The 24825-nt window shown below is 39.9% G+C and overlaps 2 protein-coding genes across 2 annotated transcripts in view; one reads left to right on the top strand and one right to left on the bottom strand.

Moving 5' to 3' along the window:
* asap2a (ArfGAP with SH3 domain, ankyrin repeat and PH domain 2a) overlaps positions 1 to 8931 on the bottom strand; it is a 51898-nt gene extending 42967 nt beyond the window's left edge. The window contains exon 1 of the mRNA XM_034128643.1: positions 8348 to 8931. Within this exon, the coding sequence (XP_033984534.1) occupies positions 8348 to 8473 (126 nt within the window). The 5' untranslated portion in view covers positions 8474 to 8931. The remainder of the gene's footprint in view (positions 1 to 8347) is intronic.
* Positions 8932 to 20219: 11288 nt separating this feature from the next.
* mboat2a (membrane bound O-acyltransferase domain containing 2a) overlaps positions 20220 to 24825 on the top strand; it is a 43131-nt gene continuing 38525 nt past the window's right edge. The window contains 2 exon segments of the mRNA XM_034133439.1: positions 20220 to 20282; positions 20285 to 20455. Coding sequence (XP_033989330.1) covers positions 20220 to 20282; positions 20285 to 20455 — 234 coding nt within the window.

Below are 24825 nucleotides of genomic sequence, written 5' to 3'. Positions count from 1 at the left end.
AATACTTCAGTGTCAATGTTTCTTTTTTGTGTATAGTCTTAAGACAATGACTTGTTAGAGCCTCAATGTTACTAACCACGTTTTAAGTTCACTTAACTGTTGTAATTTAAAGATGACCATTTACTCAAAGACTGCTATTCTTCCACCATATATTTGCATCCATCACAGCCTCAAAAACAATGGATAAAAGTCCCAGTGGAGACGTGATGACGGCAAGTTTAAAACCTCTTAAAAATGGTCCACCCGACTTTGAGGGGAGTCTTTAATTAAGTGTGTAAACTAGCAGGAGACTGATAAAAACCAAGTTGGGAGGAGTGGCCATGAAATAAGGACCAAATGTGCTGAGCTTTGAGAGAGGAAAATCTCCTCTGACTTCACCTTGGAGTCTCTCTTTGGCTCTTTTCTCATATATGTACGTGTCGACCTTGTGGCGTCGGAGCAGCAACGCCAGAGGCAAAGTGCCCAACAGTTACCGCACAGTTCTGTGTGTTAGGGTGATGATGTCTGAAAAAGACAGAGGGGAAATTACGTGCTTTCTCCTGGAAAGCATTGCAATGAAACACTACAGAAAGCGTGTGCTTGTATGTGCACCACTGTAGGTTTGAGATCTCCCTTCAGACGCATACAAAGAATACTTATTTTAAAGTCCGCTGGGAACTTATAACATGAAAAGAGTTTCGTTGACGGAAACCTCGCTCTGTCTTCAATGACACAGACAACCTGAAACTTGGGGGATGTTCCAAGTCCAAAAAGGTGAAGTTAAAACACTGCAAACCACTAGAATTGGATTCCAGTGGTGGCAGCGTAGGATTGTTTTCTACTCATTTGATCCAAACATTTCCAGTTACTTCATGTTTAACCAACTAAATAGACATTCAAAAAGTGTCATTAGAAGCTTAAAATATAAACTTGTAAACTTACATTAGGTACAGCCCTACATACAATTCATATAGTTTGTTCTCTGTGGATTCAAAAGCATGCAGATTAAAGCTACCTTGAGAGGGAGATCCCAAGGAGTTCAAAACATTGCCCAACAAAGTCAAAATAAGTCTCTGTTCATCGAGTGAAAGTGACAGCAGGATAACACAACTGTGAGGATTCACCCCTCCCACCCCACTATGGCCCCAATCAGAGCCGAGTGGCCAGGACTACAAATCAATGGTGGAGTTCATTAATGAAGAGGCAGGGCCTGTCAGGGAACAATAGCCGTCAACAGGGGCCTTCTCATACAATATGGGCAAGGGCACTGATGGATGAGATAAGTTTTAAGATCCCATTTACCCCGAGTGCCCCTAGTGTCCAACCCCCTAACCTCTGAGTCTGACAGAGCACCCTGATCATCATGCTGGACTGAGTGTTACCTTCCTCCAGAAGAAACAGACTAACTAGGACTGACAATGACAAATGGTCTCTGCATAGTGCAATCTTTGATATACTGTATATTCACTAAAATACTAAATGAAGATAGATGGTTTATAAAAATGAGTAAAATCATACAACATCAAAACATTTAAAGCCTATCTGGGGATAAAAGACATCATGGCTTTGAATCGATGGGGACAGGACCGTGACCTTCGCCCATGGTAGATCCACAGGGAGATCTGCTGCATTATAGAGGGCCGGATAAGAGCCTGTCTCTGGGCGATAACACAGGTCCTGATCTAACGATCCCGAAGGCTGAATCAAATCAAATCAAGTTTTATTTATATAGCACATTTTTAAACTATTTTTGGTCGAGCCAAAGTGCTGTACATATAATAAAATACCCTACAGTAAAGACACTTTACAGCAAATACAACAGCACAGTTTGTTCAGAATATCAGTATGAGAAAAACGACACCCTCTGAAAAGACACGATCCCATTGTAAACACTGAGGTACCACACATAGAGGATGACATTGGGCTTGGACATTCCCAAGGTTAGGGGATTTATTTATTGAAATACCAAAAATACGATGTACCAAGATATACATTGTTATCAAGATATGAAATTACTTACATCTGGGTTAGAAGATCTGGCGTTATGTCCAGCCCCTGTTAACTAAGGCCAGCTAGCCAAGTTAGTTCAGTCAGTTTATATATCACGACTTTTATATGTCGTTGCTGTTATATTGTATTACCATGTCATACATACTTGTGTATGCTGCTCTTGCTCTTTTGCACTTTTTGCATATCATGTATTTTGTTTTTGCTATGTTTGTAAAATGTAATCTTCTTAAATGTTTTATGTGAGGGACTGCGGATGGAAATTAGCTCAAAGCTAAATCTGGCACTGTTACGCTTGACACATTTTAATGTTTTAAGTGTTCATTATTGTGCATTGTCCCTGCCAAATAAACGATTAAATGAAATGAAATATCAAGCATCATGAGTGTGGACAATCACATTGAATGTGCCAAAGCTTGAGATCCCAGATCACCTGTTTGGTGTTATTTCCCAAACTATACTACTGTCCAGAACAGAGTTCAAGTAAACGGTTACAGTTTCCAGGGACAACCAAATGAAGTTCTGGTCCAAAACTTTCCAGATCAAAAACACTCACTTAAGGAAACTCATGAACAATTATTTACGTAAAACCAAGAGTTCCCGCTCAGGATTTAGATGTAAGCGTGTAGTTGGCTTGGCTTCAATGTCCTTGGCCTACTCTGGTGCATTAACTACAGTATGGCAATGTCAAGGGACAGCGGGGCAGTGCACAGAGTGAGGGTGTTGAGGGGAGGAGACAAAGCTGTAGTGATCCTGCCAGAAATCTCATTTCAATTATAGGAAGCATTAAGCTTCTTAGGTGGTATAGACCGAGTGGCTGGGGGACTGCTTGCTTGGGCCAGACTGCACACTAAGACCATGTGTGTGTTAAAGCTTGTAGATCCATCCGTGTGTCCCTAAAGCTATTAAATGTAGATTGTCGCAGCATCAATAATCCTTCAGTCTGGAGCCTTGTTAAAACTTTCCTCCTGACCACCTGTTGCAGGAGGACAGCTGTTGTCCCGAGCCAGGCCACAGCCGTACCTCCAACCCTGGGGAATGGGGGTGGACTCAGGGCAGAAGAAGTCCAGGCCTTCCCTTGGCCCGGGAACTACTCAAGCCGGCAGACTGACACATGGAGAAGACTTACAACACACTTGCCTACAGTTGTTAACACATTGGACATTAATCGTTGCATTTGAAATGTGACCTTTCAGCACAAAGCAGTAGTTAAGAGAGTGTTTTGTTCTGCAACTACCGGTTATGCAAAGTCAGAGCAGTGTGGCCACTGACGCAGCTGGAAATTGATATTATCTTGTACTAAAAGAAGGTTTGTGTCAAGTTAAAGCCGGTTGTTTTTGAATACATTCAAACTAACCGGTGGCCTGAGATTAAGCTTAGAGGTGCTATAAAGAGATGAGAGACTTAAGACGCTCACAGCAGGCACTTGAGTTCATTAAGAATCTACTTACAATTTTACAAGCCCCATTACCATCAGCAAAGTCTGAAACAGTCTGTGAGAAGCAGACTCTGCCAACAGTTGCCTGTGGATGCTGGGAATACCGTCGCCATACCCAGAGGTACTCCCTCATAACCTCTCAACAAAAGCGGCAAGGCGGCATGCCATAAGACTGCATAGCTGGCATACCAGTCAGTTGAAACTCAGTTGGATGAATTCATAGCCAGAATGAAGACTAATGACGCTTCAGGACTGAGTTAACCCTGACCCCCCTCAACACCAGTAATGACCCATGAAAAGATGATGGGCTATAAATAACTGTTATTCATGGGTGAAAAATGAATAAACTCAACAAAGGGACATGAGACAGAGGGAGAGGCCCACTGGATGGGTGGGTTTCTGGCACTATATAAGGGAGGTTATAGACCATGGTGCAGCACAGTTTTCTCTCAAGGGATACAGGCCATAGATAGCGGCAGTATTGTTGGTGGCTATTTGGGTTCATGGATTCTACAATACATGTTTTTCCTTTGGAGAGACTTCTTTCTCCGTTTGAAAGGATCTCACAGGAACAGATGATAAGTTGCCTTTTATAAAGATTGTAGTGTTACTTCTTATTGTATTCGTTTTTTTTGCTGTTTTGTATGTTCCACTATTGAGCTCTGTGTATGTTTACAAAGGCCCATCTAGGGACAAGTGTTGCAAACTAGCTTCCTTGATAATGGTGTGGTAAGTGGTAGTGGTTGACAATATGAGCATGTCCTTCTAAAAATAAAAAGTAAGTAAATATATAGGGCTCAAAAGATAGACAAGCTGAGGACATGAAGTGCAATATGTTGCTTATGTTATAGGCCAAGTGGGTCCAGAACAAATTGAGGAAATGTGTATTTAAGCATCAATTACAAGTGATGCCCAAGCCTGAATTACAAGCATGCGCTCTGCCTGTCAAGCAACTGTAAATAATAAAGCAGCTGTGATGTCATGAGACCTATTATGTCTCTGTCTGAGTAACTACATGCAGCTGACAGAATTATCAAAGTGCCACACTGCTGACAACACAAAAGCTGTCTTGAATGTCAAGTAGTCATGGTCGTTTTGCAGCCACAAGCCTTAATACTCACTGTAGGAGTCAGATCCGTATTGTACTCATTGTACTCATTTTGAGGGCTCTTGATGTAATACGCCATTCTGAAGCCAATAACTGATCCACTCTGCCAAGTAATTATTACACCAACAAAGCCTTTAATGCTTGCCACAACTGCTCAGTGAGCCATAACTGCAACCCAAATGTACTGGTATATAAACCTGAGCAACAAGTGAATGCACTTGACAATTGTTCAAGGAGACAGCTTCATTGATTGCATCATTTTCAAAGTCTCTCTCTGACGGGTAGGATTCAGTAACTAGGGCGTGAAAAAACCGTCACAGATACAAGAATAGAGCCAAGAAGACTACAACTTGTGCCAGTTTCTGGCCTCAGGCGGACATCCTGCAGAAATCCCCATGAGTTTTTCTTGTATGAGACAAAAGCACTGGGGCACTTTCATCTAGATCAGGAGTGGGGAACCTCCGGCCTCCGGGCCGTATACGGACCGCGAGACCATTTGGTACGGCCCTCGAGGTAATTTAGAAACACAAGCAAAAACTGTTTGCTGTGGTTTTGGTGGTCATGCCACATGTGAATGCATGCGCGAGTCATGGTAAGATATCTGGATTAAGAGGTTTCTTTTTCTTTGCACAGCATGAAAGAAAGGTGAAATAGTATTTTTAAGCAGAGGTCAATCATTTGTACGGCCCTCGGAGGATGTTGAAAAAATTGAAATGACCCTTGAGAGGAAAAAGGTTCCCCACCCCTGATCTAGATCAATACTTAACACAGAGGTCAGCTCAGCCCTCAGGGTAGATTACTTATTTAAAAGGGAACTTGTGGGGTCATGTTTTTACCACAAAACGTTGAATGCAGAATTGGCTTTGTGTTAACATGATGAAGAGTTAGACAACTGGCAACGAAAAAGGATATAATTCAACTTGTCAACTTTTCAAATAGGGACAATTATTTGGTGTAGTCTTACATTTCACATTGTGTTTTAACTGCATTTCAGTGACACACAAATACATTAGAGCAAAAAGGACAATTCTACAAGAAGCAATCTTTTTTTTAACATACATGTCTTATAAAGGCTCATAAAGAAAGAGCAATCGGGAAATATCCACAAACCATAACAACGGATCAACTTAGACACCCACTAAACACTAATGCCATCCAGGTAATTTTGACACTTTAAGGGGAAAATCCAGATCCGAGAGCTCTTATTTCTGAACAGTCTGGACTTGCCAGAGAGAAGTCAAGACAAGAGTGGAAGAAGCAGAGCCATTACTCACAGGAGCACAGAGGGGGGTCACGCCATAAAGCCTGACATCCTCTTACTGGATAAACAGGTTTTTATTGCTGTCGTTTTACCCACACACGCACACACAGGTACACAAACAAGCTCTCTGAATGGCTTCTTAAATAGCAGTTTAAAACTACTAGCTTAATTAAGCTTGTGTCAGATGGAATTAGGTTTAGAAAGGAGGAATCATGCAACATCGGTGCACCCATTTACGTAACACCTCTGAGAGCTTGAGTATCCAGTGTATTTAAAGGTTTCCTATAAACAACAAGAGATAGTGGTCAGTTTTAAAATAATTTTTAGACGTGAAGCTGTAAGTGCATCAGCAATTTTAAACAAGTGCATATCTTCCAAATAGTCAAACGTGCTGTTTTTGTTGCCATACACCATATATGGGGTTTTTACAATCTGATATACACTCCACAGATCCATAGATTCATAATCAGAACATCAGATTTAAATTTGGCCCATTCACAAAAAAGCTAATATCTGAAATGAAAATAGTGTGCTGCTTCAAACAGCCCGTCTGCTGCTTTCAGTTCAAGGATAAAAGACAAAAAGTCAGCGCTTGTAAAACAAACTGCTGTTTCTAGAGGTCAGAATCAGCACAATGTTTGAAACTCAGCACAATGCTGAAAACAGCAAAATCTGATATTTAGATTTCCACAGTCTTCATGAATAAACAGAATATGGATGTAACATTATACTTGAAGGTGAAAGTGTCCACTTTTTGATGGTCTGTCAAAATGTTCAGGAAGTGCTTACAGCAATATAAAAGGTGCATTCTTTAAACTACATAAATTACCAGCTACTTGTAGATTCCTGTTTCATGTGTACATATGGAAATGCGCTTTTGTTTGCGTGCGTGTGTTTGAGATTCTGGGCAGGCTGGCAGACAATAAGTGGAAGTGTTCCCTGTCCACTGCAGTGTTTAATTGGTCAAACAGCCAAAAGTGAGCAGGGTCTTGTCGTCCCAACAAAAGGCCTTGTGTTCCCTGAGCCTCAGCGTGGGGAGGTCACTGTGAAACAACAACATGCTACTCCACATCTCTGCAACAACAATTGAGCAGCTTCAACTGCAAGGTTGCAGGATTTTATTCTCAACCCAACCTCACAAGCCAGCAATTACTGCTGGGCTACTATTTTAAAAGCGTCAAATCTACACACGTATTTGCTGACTTCTACAGAAAAGCACATTCCTCTCAAAGCAGTGGTGAAAACTTTCCCAAAAGCAGATTAATTATTAACCAAGATTACAAATCAACCAGCAGTAGCAGCAAAAGCAGAAGTTTGAATTAAACGGTGTTTGATCCCTGAGTGAAGCACCTGTCTGTCTGAACAGGTGTATGTCTGGCTCAGCCCTCCACAGACACACGTTACAAATTAAGTGGTAGTAATGCTGACTACTTATCTCGTGTTGCACAATCTGAATGTCTGTTTGTAATATTCTTATTGGTTATAAACACTGTTGTTACAATAAAAAAGGTGAAACACACAATTTGTCTCTCACAATTTAACTATAACTTTTCCACAGTGAAATCTGGAGGCAACTGTCCAATAGATCACACAATATCACATCAACAGCGCAGAAACACACACATAACACACCGAGCTGCTCATGTGGGAAATTCTATTTTTACCATGAGTCAGGGCGAGGCTCTACCATACAGCACACAAAGTAGGGAAACTATAACAAGGGAGGGAGGGAGGAGGTGGAGGGCTGTCAGGGAACAAAGCGGAAGTGTCCTTCCTCCTGATGACCTGCAACACAAAGTGTTCTCTGTGCACATACAGTGCGATGCAGCTGCAATAAACTGGAGGAACAGAGTAACATTACTCCATTTATCGCTGAGGGAATTAATATGTAGGCAGAAAATACAGTATAAATCACCCTGTATTTGCAGTCTATGTGCCTTATAGAGTCATTCTGTTGCTCTCTGTTTTCCCTGTTGTTGTCTACACTATAAAGAGGAGATGTATTACATTTCTGTCTAACCTGGAAGAGGGATATCATGTCTCTCGCTCTTCCTGATGTTTCTTATGTTTTCCATATTAAAAGGGTATTTTTGTCTTACCTTAACTGAGGGTTTGTAGAAGGGGGAGTTGTATATTGGTCATATTGTAAAGCCCATTGAGGGACATTTGTATGTCATGATTTTGGGCTTTAAAAAGGGAACTGATTTGACTTGACTCTTGCTGGCTTATTGTTGAGGGGACAGACATATTTCAACTTGTAATCAACACTACTGTAAAATGGCACAATAGAGATCCAGTACAGTAATAAAGGTCTTCTTGGATGAGCTTGTGGGAAAAGGAACATGGAGCATGATGGATGAGTAGAGGTGCAATAGAGGGCACTTTCTTCTTGCATGTGTAGAGGTCACCTAAATCCCAGAGCTGACATACATATTTTAAAATAATATTGATCAAACACATCATGGAAGGATAACATAAGAGGGGATACTATTCCCATTTTGCTCAGATTAGTGTTTATGGGTATTTCTATCCCAGTGCCACTGAAGCCACTCACCTCCTCCAGAGCAGACACTGTATTCCTGCAGTGGGACATCCTGGTGGTGAAGTTAGAGGCAGTCGGTGATTTATAATCTTCATTTGTCTCTGCCACAAACTCGGAAACTGTGATTTGGTCCGGCATAATTAATCCTTTGGCTGGTGATAAGAATAAAAAATAACTTATTTTTTTTGTAATCCAAGTTCTCTTCTGTACGGTTTTAGGACAGAAAAGTTCACAGCAGCAGCAGTAGTAGTGTCTCTGAAGGTCCCCTGGCAAAGTTAACCATCTCTGGGTGTGTTTATGTCATTCCCTTGTTAGTTCCCAACACAATCCAGAGCAGCGGTGTTACACGCTGGATCGAGGAGTTGCACGGTGCCGCTCACACACGGTGCCGAGCTACAAGGTGATGGTGGGTTATATTCCTGATGGATTTCAGCCCACTACTCTCTTTCCATTCAGATTCACGGATCGTACTCTGGTCACAGCAGAGAGTAAAGCTGCCTCGGTGGAGTCTGTTATCCTCTCTCGGTGTTCCCAAACCTCCGGTAGCCCGTGCTGAACAACTTCTTCCTCCTTGCCCGGGGAAACAACAACCAGGCGTTTCAATGGGAGCGCAAGAAATTGACAAAGGTAGAGGAGGGGATTCAATGGACGCGTAACCGCCAATGAGGAACACCAGTTGGTAATTGGCAGCCAATCAGAATCCATGGAAGGCGTGGCCTCATGCTGCCTTAAAGTGCTCCTCGTAAACTTTAACAAGTAAGTTAAATTGTATTGTGCTCAGCTTCTCACATAATATTTTGTGTAAATATTGTCTTTATTTTTAATATGTTACAATTGTCTTGCAATAGTTTTTAAAAATAGCTTTTATAATAGTACTATTTTTTTATTGTATTTTCTATATTCTTCTTTCTGTGTCTTTGTATGCACCAAATATACCAAAGCAAATCTTGTATGTGTAAACCTACTTGGTTTATGATTCTGATTCTGATTAAAAAAATCTAAATAATATTTATAAATATTTGTTTTGGTTATTCTTTAATTATAAATGAAAATCACACTCATAACAGTGCATTTTTATAAATATAATTATACAAAAAAAAATAAAAACCAAAACATTTTAAAAAAGTGATTAAGTTCCAAACACTGCTTTTTTATATTTGGTACATCATTAACTGAAAGGCTAATGTGCATCATTATTTAAGCGACCAACAATGGTGTGGCAGACAGCACTTTGATATAAATGTTACATGTTTTTACAATAAAGAGCAGATTGTGTTTCATAAAATAATTACAATACTTGTTTGTGAACCCTGTAATTAAGTTAAGAACCAGTTTAGTAAGCTTTCAGTCCTAACCTGGTCATGTTAATGCTTTTACAGTACTGACCAACTGTGTGTAAACTGATGTTTAATAGTATCTTACATTTTCCTGACTTCCCTTCTTTCTCATTTGTTTCTTGTGTCAATGTAAGTATAGACAATAATGCTAGTTCTGATTACCAATGTGGAAAACACTTCTAAACCTTTGGTGCAATAATGGTCATTAGGGATTTTAGCAACTGAGATTATGATTAATGAAGCTTGTTAGCAGCAGTAGTACTTATTCTTCTAGTAAAAAGTGTATGCACACTCTTGGAAAGAAACATGAACCTGTACTTATAGTTGCAGTAGGTTACTGTTGCTACTTCCCAACTTCAGCAACCTTCCTGTTAATTAACTCAGATGTGACACAAATTTAAAAAAAAATCTCCTCATTTAGGACCTTGATTGATCCATTGCAGTACAGGCTTTTGTTGCAAAAGTATTTCCAACGGCACTTGAAAGCAGCATCTTGATGTCAGCACCACCAGTAGTTTTTTTAAGGTCTCTCAGGTGGGGTAGGTAAGTTTGAGAAACCGGCTCGAGATACACTTTTTGTTATATTCCATGGAATGCTCTTAACATCCCGATAGCAATGAATATCTTAAGTGCTTTGACAAAAAATCCATAACAAAATGTCATCTGTGGAAGCCGTAGTACTGTAAAAAGCACGACCAATCATTTTAGCCGGCCCGGCTAAAATAACTGGATGGCCTACCTGCCTGTCAGCCTTCCATCTGGGCACAAACTTATCTCGTGCCCTCATTGGTCATGTGCGCGTTCGTGTGTGTTGGAGGAGGGGCTCTGTAAGGAAGTGGGAGATTTTTTCCGGCTGTGTATTTTCAAATTCTAGCACACTCGAGCTGGTTTCTCCAAAATTACCTACCCCACCTTTAAGGTGGAGATAGGAGAAGCAGCATTATGTGAGAATGATGCAGTGTGTGTTTCTGTGTAAATGTCTGTAATGTATGTTTTCTTTCTGATATGTTAAGTGTGAAAGGCACATTGATACACTCAGTGAAAAACAACTGTTCAAAGAGTTCAGTATCTCATATCCTGGATTAATTATTCACTCAATGGACATATCCATTGAGCATCTATCAATGCAGTGACCGTTCAACACAAGCTACCTCACCATGATACAGGAACCACAGCACAGTTTTAACATGTTGTCAGTGGTTTATGTATTTATTTGAACAAGGACCATGCATACAAATACATTAATCTCAGAAAAGAAAATAGATGATTTATATATTTAATAGTTCTGTGTTTACATTTATAAGGATAACCGATAGCAGTTCTATCATTGTTGTATCTGTACTGTATGTGATCAGGAGTTCACATGATAGCAGTCACTGCATAATGTGAGAATATCTTAAATTGTTTTATGTTGGACACACCCAAGAATAAATATCTTTCTTTAAGAAAGACTTGTATTTCCCCAAATCCTGTTGGAAAAACCAGAGGAGGAAAACAATCTGAAACTTGTGAAGACTATATCCCATGAGTTTTAATCAAGAAGAGCCTCTGCTCCCTGCGCGCCTGCGTCTTTCCTGGGCCATAGATGAAAAATCTGCTGATGCTTCCCAGCTCAATCAACGCCGGTTGGACAACTACCGGTATAAATAGCATCCCAGTGGTCGAGGCAAAACCCTGGGCAGCCTTTAAATCACAAACTGGGCTGTGTTCACACATTCTTTTAGCTCTGCAGCGTCTCCTGGCAAGCTGCTAAATGAACAGCCTGAGACCCAGGCTGACCCTGGCTAGCTACTCAGGCCTCTACTCCCTTATGAAATGAATACACACACTCCCAGCGAACATCTGCTATCCAGAGACAGAGCAGCTCAGTCAGTGAGGTCAGCAGGATCAAACAACACCAGCCTTCCTCTTCACCGCTGAATTATCTGTACACTTTTTTAAGTAACATCTGCCTTTCTAAACGCATGTTTTATCCTTTAAATCAAGACCAAACCAGGCCAAAAAAGATCTGTGCTGCATTTCCCTCTTTCTGTTGCTGGAGAACAGCACAGGAAACCAAGGTGAATAGGGTCATCCAGCATGTACAGGTTGGAAACATCACATGAAAAGGACATTGTTTAATATTTTATGGGACCTGGAAAAAACTCAAACAGGCATATCAGTGAGGCATCATATAAATGCAGCTCAAGGAAACACTGATCAAATACACTGCGCCATGTAACATTTGCATAAATAATCCATACCATACTTTTATTGCATCATATAATCCTCAGTGCCCAAAAAAGATACAAAGGCAGAAACTGTCAGCTGCCTTGTTAAAACAGAACACCAACACCACCCATCATTTATAAAGACCTACTTTGCATGCAAACAACTCAAAGAGTAGTGTAACAAGTCAGAGCGGTAGTTGTTGGATGCACTGTGACTGAAAAGTGATTTAGTGAGACACCAAACTGATGTGCATTCACTGCTTTGGTGCACAGTAGACTATTCCCACGAAAACCGAACTGATAGTAATGTAAAAGTGAAACACAATGCAACCAGGCAGCTGCGGACAGAACAATAGCAGAAGCAGATGTCATACTGTATACAGAGTGGAAAAAGATGCTTGTAATTTGTATTGTTAACTTCCCCAGAACCCCGGGTGTGTCAGTACACAAGCATCTGATAAACTGTTTTGGTATTTGAATTTTAGAAGGAACAGACAGCATGTCATGGCAATAGAGGGGACTGGGGTTTGAGTGGGAGTCACTTTTTCCTAATTGCACTGCCATGACATCATTATTTTGAACAGCTTCATATGTTCCAAAAAGGGGGAATTAATGACTTTATTGTTTAGAATAAATAGAAACTAATGCTTACCATCCTTAAACTGTAGATACAATTGCATACCCTGGACCAAGCTCAATACTCAATAATTCTCACATGGGGAACTTATCTTAGCTTCTCATAGATCAAAGACCACATCCGTAACCAAATACTACATACAGATGAGGGTTTGTTACACAAATCAGTTGGCAGCACATAGGCTTGAACTGATCAAGTGGTGCCTGGTGAACCTGAGCGGACGCTGCACGCTGTGGGACTCCTAATGGGAGAGGGATGAGGAGAAGGGCAAAGGAACAATAGGGGAGGGAGAGGAGCGCTGGGGCAAGAGCAGTGAACTGTAACAGGCTTGTTTCTTTACAAACAGTATTAGAGGAAGCTCAATAAGGAATAGAGGCAGAACTACTAAGACCTTTATTTAAAAGGATGCTCGATACATGCAATACCTTAATAAGATTAATAAGAATAATCCAAAAACATTTAGCAGCATTTGAAACAAAACTCAACGTTTGTTGATGTATAAATGTGCTGTGTCTACACAATTGGATGGGAAACTAGATCTGATCTGTTGTTTCTGATTATAGCTGTAGATGTTATACATTTCATCATCACTAAATGTTTGGTCATTCTGTTGTATTCATTCCTTCATGATGATGCCAACCACATTTGTGAAAGCCAAAATTGGAAGAACAATTCATATTTCTCCACACACTGCCAACATGAAATACCCAAATGCTGGCACCAATCACAGGCCAACTGAAGTAAGTACGTTTTTTTGGATAAGAGTACTTTGTGGACTCAAATAGAGTTTATTTATTGACGTGTAGGCATATCACATCACAGCTCTTAGGTTAAACAGTCTGCCCAGCATATTTTTGTACGACCAGTTTACTGACTAGCTTACTATGTTGGTACACAAAAATGCCCTTACTTTTTGGGTAAAAAACTTGTTCATAACCACTGTGGCATCTGCAAAATGAAAAACAAAACAGTAGATTGAGTCAATTACTCACAGACCCATAGCCAAAGACATTATTTTCAAGCCAGTGAAAATGTCAAAAAGGGTCAAAGGTCAGTGGTGGATGCAATTACACAACTTTCAATCAACAATGGAAATTCAATTAGCTACTGGAGATTAAAATATCTCCTTTGCTATGAGGCTGGCTGTAATATATGACCTATACACTGCAATGTATGATTGATTGTGTTCATTTTTCTTCACTGAAAAGCAAACAAATAAGGTCATTTGGTTATTAAATCCAGCATAAAGCCAACAAAGCTATCGGCAAAGAATCACATTTTTTACCCTCCACCTCCAGCTCTTGTACATTTGAAAAAGCATGAGGTTTTCCTTTATATTAATAATATCCAAATCTGAGCACTACCTAGCCAGCTGAATGCTTTAGCTCGTGACTTTCATTCAACCTTGCCACCTTGAAGGACACCTGAGAAATAATGTTCTGTGAAATAATTACATTTTCAGCACCCCCCCCCACACACACACACACACACACACACACACACACACACACACACACACACACACACACACACACACACACACACACACACACACACACACACACACACACACACACACACACACACACACACACACACACACACATCTGAGGAATGGTCGCAGAGAGCCGGGGGTCTGCAGCTGCTTCACTGTCATCATTAGGAGAAAGTGGCTTTTACTGTAATTATTGCTCCTCTTAGGATTTGGCACTTTGAGCCAGAGCATATCAAGTGTCCTGAACTTCATTATACAGGCTGCGTGTCAACATGCAGTCTTCTCTCTGCTTCCCCGTCACTGTAACTCAAGATGAACATACAGTTTGTGTTGCATACTGCAGCAAAACCATGCCTTATTGCATAGTATGCTGTCCCCTCTGACAGTATGTGGAGGAGGACATCTCTAGTGAGCTCTCCCTGGCTCCTAATAAAAAGTTGAGTGGCTTTGAATTCTTTCTCTGTATATATTTCTAGTCTACTCCCTTGGCATTGAAACCACAGGATATTATTTATTAATCCACAAAACATAAACATGATTAAGATCTCGGAAATCTTAGCAGTGTCCCTATTCTGGGAATGTAAAGCTGGTCAAATCACTGCATTGAGCAGCTTTACTGCTTGTACACCACATTAATTACATCAAAATAGCAGCCCTACACAAAAACAGCAAGAGCTACATAAAACAAAACATGCAGACAAAATAAAACAAATAAAAGTGCCTGTGCAAAAAGAAGCACAGTATGCTGTACAGTGAAGGATTAAGGTTTAAATGTACTCTGAAAATGCAGAACATCACTATTTCAGCATCATCTTTTTCAAATGTCCACAGCTGTATATTAATTTCTCATCATCGTTTTGGATAAACAGACACACTCAACACAGTGCAGGTTTACTGACTCTTCTGAATCAATGTATGCAAGGATCAATTGAGGCCAAAAGAAGATAAGACAACAATCGTGACAAAAAGTGACACTCTTGCTCTTTTCAAAGTCAAGATATGCAGAAAAATACATGTCTGTACCCAGTACCTCGGCTCTAGATCTATATCTTTCTGACTCCCTTACACAACTTTAAATTAAACCCAGGGGTAAACACTAAACCAGGCGGTAAAGGTACTGACTGAATCTGCATCTCTGCCGCACCGTGAATCCCAATCAGCCTCATTGACAGTCCAGAGCAACGGCTGTCATGGTGAAAGTTCCTTCTGATGCCACAACAGGCGAGTTGAAAGCCTCTCTGGCATTTGAAGTAGCTGCGTTAAAGATCAAGAGGGACGGGATCATGGTGGGAGATAGTAAAGGATGAAAGTGTACCTCAAGGGCGTTTGGATTCTGCTCTGTTTAGACACATACCTTCACAAACATGGATCCCTGTTTTTTTTATAATTTAAAGTGTCCAGTAAGTTCAAAGAGAATGACAAGTTGACGATACATTTTATTGTGCCACAGGAAAGAATAACCAGCACAGTGTGTGGAGTGAATTTATCCTCTTGGGAATGCTAATGGAGGGGCAGTGAGTTCAGTCCATGTAACTCAATGAGAGTGTCTGTCCCTCCCAGAGTGAGCTGTTCAGACAGATTGTGTGCAGAGTGGAGTTATCACATCCATTTTCTTCATCCATCTTCCTGAGTAGATAGCATTTTCTATCCAATCACGGAAGATCAGTCCTGTAGTATTCAGCAGCAAGGGAATGATAGTACTTCATGAATGCAAGGTTTTCTTCATTTTGTACCAGATCAATGCACAATGTACAATCTACCATAACAACAACATAAGAATATTCACAACGGTTCACTGGGTTGGATTGAAAGATAAAGCTGTGTGACTGACATCAACATTGCCTCATTGGCCTATTGATTCTATAGCTTAAAGTCACCTTGAACAAAAGCTGATTATCTGCCATTAATCTTAATCCTTTCACCTTGTTGGAATGAGGCAACAATGAACACCAGAGCTGTTGTGTTTTTTGCCCAATTGGTTAAAAAGAATTGATTAACGACATGAGAAATCTTTTTGTGAAATGCACGGACACATCCTCCATCTCTTTTGAGAGAGTTGGCAACAGACAGAATAAATCAGAAAACTACAATAGAAGACAAGAATAAAGACCTAAGACACATAGGGTCAAACTGTAAGTGAGGGGAAATAAATGAGTGCCCCACCCTTCAGCTAACTGTGGGCAGAAAATAAAACAATAAGCTGAGAAAGCTCATGTTCTCCTACTGAAATAGACTGTGGTTGCGGAGTTGACTCCACACTTTCCGAATGTATTGTTGACGTGGGAAAAGGATGGGCGTGTAAGAGTTTATGCAGTCTAATTAACATTTTACTTATTTTGGGTTTAACTACTGTAATTCTCATGTTGTAAAATAAGCTAAAGTGGCCAGACGTAATGTCAAGGGATTTCCTAAGCATCATTTATTATTAATGAAGAGTAATATAAGTATAATTCTTGGTTTAGGATATTACTCTTCACTCTTTTTAACTTCGAGAAGTGTTTACACTGATATTCGGTTGGATATTCTGTATCCACAAAGCTGGGATTTGTGGTGGGTAAGAGCATATTGATTGGGTAACATGGTTTATTGATTGAAAAATATGGCCTTGTTCTTGAGCAACATCTCCCTTCGGTTTTACTGCTGGATTATGTTTGAGTGATGATGATAATGTGGTCCCAGAGAAACCCCAATGGGATCGCAGAAGCATTAAAACAATAAGCTTTCTGTGTCTGCAGGCATTGCTAAGCCAATATGGAAAGAAGAAAAGGAGAAAAACTGCAGGAGTCATAAGATGATTTTTAGAAAAGGAGGTATTGTTGTGGTAAATAAACAACTTTATGGACTTTCTATTTCGAGAAGCCTCGTCCTATGGGGGGACTTTGGTCTGACCTCCAAACACAAAGACACTTCCTGTCTGATCTGTAAAGAGGAGCGCTGAATGTCCCAGGGGAAGCAAGACTGAGTGCAAAACATGAACTATTGACTATATAAGGAGCTTATGGACTTTGTCACCACAACACAGATCAGCCATACAGCTCAGCTAATAAACAAATGTGAGTCACATCATGATGGGGAGTGTTTTTTGGAGAAGATAAAGGAAAGAGAAATGCAAAGTTAACACATAATATACACACGTGAGTTGCCTGGCCTTCATTATGAATCAGTGGGGGCCTTCAGTAGCTCATTTACTCATTCACATGCGGCCACAGCCTTTTAAATAGGTTAGCAGAGGCTTTTGTCTCACCCTGCTCTTTCTCACCGTCTCTTTTCTCTCCTCTAGAGTATCAGTCTGTGAGAGAGGAAGCGAGGAAGGGGATGGGGTTGCCATGGCGATGCCAACTTAACGAACTGTGTCTCTCTCTGTGATTGTGGGTATAATTGGATATCGTTGAGGAAGAACAAAAAGGCAGTTGAGTGGAGTGACGTGAATGCAATAAAGCTCTGTCTCTGTAGTTTACTTAATGTCATAATCTGTGTCTCTCGGAATAAATGATTAATGGTGATTATATAAGAGCTGTACATGAAGTGCATAGTGAGTGTTTCAGAGTAGTGATGTAGTCCACTGAGGAAGAGAGTAAGCATAAATAAATTACCTTCAATAATAAAAGCACTTATGTCATTCAGTCTGAAAGGCTTTGAAATAAAAGATGAATTTCTTTATTGACAATTAATTCATGTTCAGAGATAACGTTATTATACTAAGTGTTTGTGTGTTTTCTGCTCTCTTTGTTTATTTGGCCTACAGTGTGTTCTTGCTCAGCCAGCTTTTCTTTAACATTGGATTGGATCCTTTTGCAGTCAATATGTACAGTCTCCAAAAACCCTGAGATACACCACTGATTGATAAATAATTGAATACGCCCATCCCTCTGAGGCAGGCAGAACAATATATACACACACACAATGTGCTGAGTCATTCTTCACCACATACAGTCACATTAACTTGGTTCATTCAAATGTAGTGGTTCACCTAGAAATGCAGAAGGTGTTGACACCAAGACAAGAAGTGCAGGTTAAGCAGTGTTGGTGAGATTCACACCAACTGGTTCTATTACCACAGGGACTGAAAGCACAAACAGGAAACAAAAAGAGGTAAGTGAATGCTGCAAAGCACAGACTGTTGATGAGAAAACATAAGCCTCATTAACAAGGACATTATTAGGAAGCTTTACACTTTACTTTGAAATAAAAAATATGAATTATCATGCATAGGCGGATGAGTTTCCTGGTTTGTGAGATTTAGGGCACTTATAGTAGGGCACCACATTGGTTCGAACCGATCTTTTTTTTTTGTATTAGACATGTAAGTTATTAAGACTTGATATACAATTTGCTTCATAAGTAATAACAACAAGTACAAAAGATATACATAGAACAATGCCATGTTGTGTGTTTATTACTCTAACCAACTCTAATCCATCTACATTCATATCTCTCTATAAAGAGATTTCTTTTGCTGATGATAAGCATTCACCAACAAAAACTAAGTGAAGGCACACTGTTAATATTCCTGTCTTAGGTTGCAGTCAGATGAGTTATCATTGGTGTTTGAGTGCTGCCCTCTATTGGCTACTGTGTCTTGTTGCAAACTTCCTCAAAACAAAACTAGATGACAGTAAAGACATTTTACATTTGAAGTATGATCATTACTTCAGAGGAATAATGCAGGTTTTATGGTTAAACATGTAATTGTTGTCTAAGTTTAAACCCACAAATGTTACGTTTGAAGAACTTGGAATATGGTACAAAATCTTTCTTCACATGTCCTTAATAATTAATGCTTATGCAAATATTTCTCAAACAAGTTTTTGGAGAAACTTCAATTTATGTATATCCTAAATTGTATTTAAGTAGAATCTGAGAACAATTCTGCAAACCACTAGGTGGTGCAAATAGACAATGAAGAATAAAAGGCTGCTACAAGTTGAACTTCCCTATGGTATTGCATAACTATTCAACCAAAGGCTATCTGATTGATCACAATAGTTGTATTCCCATTGTCAAAATCTAATTCTCAATTTGTCCTGTCTTTGCTACAACTTCATTTTTATATCTTGCCTATTTCCACATTATATTCTTACTGCAACGTAAAGTCAATTAAACCACATCAAAAATTAAAAAAAGGTGCCTTAAGGGGCATTAAACAATTTTAGGATGCAGGGAAATAAATATTATACAGGGATACGTAACAGCCTGACCTATATTCTTGTGTTTATATTTATTTTTCTGTTTTACAAGCACAGTAAAACTAAAAACATAATTAACATTTTAAATTGAATTGGGAATATGAACACACACAAACTGTGTGCGACAACAAATACACATTTAATATGTTACGCTCCTGGTGTTAATTCTATTTATTTTATGCAAATAAAAATCCCAGTGCAGAAAGTGCAGATGCAGGCCTTTGAACAACCATCACTGGCCTCTTTGTAGTCATTTCCACCAATGCCCCCTTACATCACTTTTTTCCTTCATGTGTGGAATGCTATAAATGTGGAGGGGAGGGCAGTGACCGCATGCATTGTGTTCAGTTCAAATCCAATTTGCTTTGAAGACTGTAAATCAAGACCCCCTCTCCTTGGCAAAATGGGATTGGCTGATGGATTTCCCCTTCTCCATACGATAGGAGGAAATAGATGGTTATAACGGAGGGCTGAGCCGCCATCTCTCCACCCACATTTTCACCATTTTTTATTTCTGCCAAAGAGAGTCTCATATCAAGATAGTAATCGTCCCGCTCCATCACACTAGAATGCATTGTTTCCTTCGTGGGTGGCATTTCAATATTTGTAAAGATTTGACGAGAAGGCAGAGGAAGTAAGATGAAGGCTGAATTGATCGGTTCATGAAGGACATAGACATTATATAAATAGTATAAAAAAAGAGTGCAATTATTGATTTTTGACACAGCTACCACGCATGCTCACAACGAGAACGTCTGTAACATTTTTTAAGACGCCTTTTAAAACGATTATTTGTATTCCTTTTTGTTATTATAGTAGGCCACTAACACATGAAATCCCTTAAGATAGGTTAACAACAAATATATGTGCTACAGCGATAGAATAAGGCCAAATGGGAGACATTATCGCCAACACCTAGCTAGAATTACGACGTCCTGTGTTCCTTTGACGTAAGGGTTGAGGAGAAAGTGGTCAAGCAGTAGATATCTATCTTGTTGCGATTACGTACTCTTTGTTGGATGTTCGCCGTGGATGACAACCGTCCAGCCCGTCGCAACAACAGCAGCAGCAGCGGCGGCGAGGCAGCAGTGTAGTTATCATCGCAGCAGCGGAGGGGAGTGAAGTGAACCGGAGGAAGGAGAGAGAAAGGATTTACGGACACCGACCAAGCATGGCTACCCAAACGACAGTATCATGCACTGGATCCACTCTGTTGCAGCCAATCAGCGAAATTATCAATCTCCCCGTTGACCAGGTATGTCTTTGGATCTAGAAAATATCATTACATGAGCCGTCTGAATGGAGGATACATTTCAAACAGCAAATTCATCGTAGTTAGCTAGCATTACTGCACATAACGTTAGCAGAGGCTGATGCGTTATCTTTGCCTCTTAACATTGCGGATTCACTGAACGCGAGTGCACAAAATCACTGTCGGTGTTTCACTATCACCATCAGCTAGCCCCCTGTCAGGCTACACCACAGCTAATGCCTTTTGTCTTTTCCCATCGATGCCCAGAGCCTAACCCAGTGGTTCTCAAACAGGGGTCCAACCCCCCCCCCCCCCCCGAGAGCCTTTGATCTGCCTGCCATCAGATCACTACCATAATCTGGATTAGTTTGTTAAATTTCACCCATCTTGAAGTTAGCCCTATAATGGTCTGTATGTAGGCCGCAATGAACAATCTGCTATATTGAATCGTTTTGTTTTTTTCATTTTTAGAAAACAAAAAGCACATCTAATTTCATGTAAAATGGTTTCCAAATATGATAGAGGTTGAGAATCTGTAGTTGCTGATGCAATAAGAAGATTGACTTGGTATGATACTCATATGGTTAATCAGTGGTCATTTAGTTTACATCCACCTGAAGGAGGAAACACTGCTTGCAGCAAGCCATGCAGCTCATATGTTATTATGAGGCAAAGCCTGTATTCAAGAAGTCCATGTAGTAATTACAGTTTGAGTAGTTTTGCATTTGCCAAACGAAACAAGGTTAAACCTGTTTCAAACATGTGGCTAGGGTTATACCTTACTTTGCCAGTCATCATTACTCATCTCTGAGAAAGGGCTGCACACCTTCACTGTCAGGCTTTTCACATGCTGAAAAATGGGTTGTGGGTAACCACTGTCATTGTGATAAGTTTAGAATGATGAGATACAATGTGCTAGTGGAAGATCTGTTAAATGCAATCCATTGCAAATATGGGTGCCCATTTTTGCACTGCATATTCATGCACACTTTCACATTCACAGGTTCAACACCTACACCATTGTACAGGCGTATGCAAAGTACATATCATAGCCTGATTTCAAAGTTCGCCAGAGCCTTTATTGATGTGTGGAAGCATCCAATCATGTCAGCATAGATCAATTTATATTAGACAGGCTTCTTTGGGAAGAAAAAAGATTTGAAGTGCTACAATGGTTTGTGTGAGGGGAGGTATCCCCTGTTTACTACAGTGGTTTCAGCGTGGTTTCCTCCAATTACATTGGAAGCTTCAGCTTTTTTTATATGGTGGAGTCTTAAATATCCTTCTGAGTTATTGCCTTGATGCCTACTGTGCTAGCCACATAGTATTGTTTTATGTAAGAATCAGGTAATGTTCTCATGTACTGAAAGTACATTGTGATCTGGAATGATATATTCCAGTTAAGGGTGAACACCAGGTTATACACTTTTGTCCCCATATTACCAACATCAGTTTGTGTAACCTTTCTTGTGCATTGCCACATTGATTATTTTTCTAACAAATGGACTTTCTTTTTTCATTATACGAAAATGAAAACAAAAAGTCTGTGCATCAGCCGCAGAATCACTCGTTCTTATCGTTAATCTTTCCTTACATGCAAGCCTCATGACTCACTCTTCCTCTCCCACTGGGCCTCAGCAAAGCCTTGTTGTAAGCACCACGGATTATAAAGGTGTGTTTGGTGGGATGTGTGTATTCTCAGCTGTGGTAGTAAAAGATTGCTCATTTGAAATCACATCAAAAAATGTGAGTGATGATATTATAAGAAATGTTCAGAATTTTGAATTTAATAATGCCAATTCAATTTGAGCTCATGTGAACTTTGCACGGAGACCAGCATCTTAACGCCATGTCTTGTCTTGTTGACAAAACAATAAATCTGCTTGGCTGGCTTTCATCTCTTCATCGTACCTGCATATGCAGACTGGAATGTCTGTCCACCCTGAAGTGCTCCAGGCAGTGTTAGCAATGCTGCTCAGCAAGGACTCGCTGCTCAAAGAGATCTGTTCGGAATCATAAATACATTCTTTGACCTTGAAAGGAGTTAAAATGCATTCATTACTATGCCTCTCTATTAAGTGGAACAATAAGAAAATCATACATCAATTTTGAATCTCAGAGTCCTCCACTGTGCATTTTTTTATAATAATTAAGTATTACATTGATTTCAATGATTATAACATGGCAGTTTGTAAATGATTGTTAGAAAACCTTATCAGAGGTACTCTCTAAAAGGACCAACAACCAAAGCTTTATTAGATGAACTTGTGTTTTAAGATGCTGCATTTATAGCATTTCCCTTTCTAACTCAATATAATAGCATGTAACAGCCTCATCATCTGGCTACCCCATAATTCTACATTGTTACAGTTTAATTATGAGCTACATTGCTAATTCCACTCCTTGGCTTGACCGTGGAGCCACACTTTCTCAATCTTCAACAATAGTTTTTGACCCTTTTTTTACCAGGCCTATGTCTCAATAACAGTTTTTCATGCCCTTTCCCTCAGTGCCATACCACTACAGTCAGAGGAAGTCGACATATAGCCAAGAAATTACCTGAAATGCACCCACTGTGCCTAGCTTTTTTCAATTGAAGTATTCATAGTGGCTTTCTGAGTTTCTCTTTTGGCTCTGCTCAGTTTTTTATCTCTATTTGAATAATACTGGCTGAGTAAGAGGTAATATTACACACGATACTGATAAACATTGGCCCCTTTGCTTTGTTGGACAGGTGTCACCCTTGTGTGACAGTGTTGTGTCTGCCAACTGGATGCCCTACAGTGCCAGGGCCGCTGTCAACACCATCAATACAAATCAATACGGCCGTTCAGATACAGTACGATCTGTGTGGCCCACAGACATTGACACTCATTTTGATGAAGCTGCTACAGTGTGGCACCTCACTACTGTGTGTTGTGAGGACTCTGTGTGTCCCCTGGGAGAGAGAGAGGCCTGTGCACTGGCCTGTGTCAGAGCTATAATAGGGGCTGTGAAATTTGAACTGACATTCTGCTTCTCCCTCTCTCTTCTCCTCTCCCTTTCTTTCTCTCTCTACCACACAATGCTTGTCCCCTCTCAGTAACATGCTGTTGCTGTTTTGATTAAGTCCTCATACATTTGTGTACTCCTCTAAAACCTCTATGCTCAGGCACTCTGGCTCAAGAGTTCTGGTATGAAAAATATGGCTTTAATAACACCTCCTGATCCCAGGCTGTGCGCACCCCAGATTTGGTTGGTTTATATCTGCTAGTCAAGTGCTGCTCTTAGTTGGGAAGACATTGATATTGTTTTGCTACTGTTGTAATCTCTCTGGAAGTACAAAATGTAAAAATGGTATCCCTTATGCAATCATATTATCCTATACAGTTTTGCTATTTGACATTTAAACATAGGTATAAGAAAAACATCAATAGGGAAATAGCAAAATAATATTTTAAGAAAAAGAGAAACAAATATACTAACAAATTGGAATCATAGCAAATTAAATAACTAAACATACTCATATATATTTCTGTTAGGGGTTAAAAGACACGTTTAGTTATTTTCAGATCACCACATATAGTTTTTTTTATGCTCTTTTTTTTCAACAGCACATGCTTGGTATTGATCTATCTCAACCCCTTTAGGATTTAGCATAGCATTAATACACATTCAAACAATTAAGCAGAGTAGCCTGGCAGATTAGTTGGCATTTTAGGGGGCAGCTTGAGACTGAATCAGGCCCAAAGTATTGGGTGGAACATTTGCTGTCAATGTGTCAATGATGCATGTTAATAATATCACACCAGTATGAGCCTGACATCATCTGTGCAGTGCCGCAAGCCAGGTTCCATTTCAGAACTTTGTCTATTTCCCAACAATTATGCTTTTAACAGGCCATGGCATCATAAGGCTCATTGTTGAGTTTCAGACTTAATTCTTTGAAACCAGTTGACTCATGCAGCCTCATGTCTAGTCCTGTAACATGACCCTCTGAAAACACAAGACCTCATACCAGAAACCTGGGTAGTTACAGTTCAAATTGGTCCAAAAAGACATTTAGCAATTAGTTTATTATTGATCTTTAAATGTTTATGTTCTCTGAGAAAGGACATTTGTCACTCTGTAAGTTGTAGCATCAGCTGTTATTCCCTTCCACAGCTGCAGCTGTTTCAATATGCAGCATCTGGGCTCCTGATGAATCCTTCCATTGGCTTTTTCACACATACACAATGGACCTTAACAACTGGCTGTTTGAATGTGGGAGCTCCTCATTGTCTTTGAGTGACTGATACACGCCCTTCTATATTGTCTATTGAGATGGTATACTGGATGTCTTGTTTACTGTACTGCACGCTCTTGGTAAAGGTGGTTTGAATCTTTCTAATTGC

This window comes from Trematomus bernacchii, unplaced genomic scaffold (genome assembly GCF_902827165.1).
Source record: "Trematomus bernacchii unplaced genomic scaffold, fTreBer1.1, whole genome shotgun sequence".
Classification (NCBI taxonomy): domain Eukaryota; kingdom Metazoa; phylum Chordata; class Actinopteri; order Perciformes; family Nototheniidae; genus Trematomus; species Trematomus bernacchii.
Note: the sequence above shows the minus strand (reverse complement) of the source record. Positions and strands in the feature narration are given on the sequence as shown.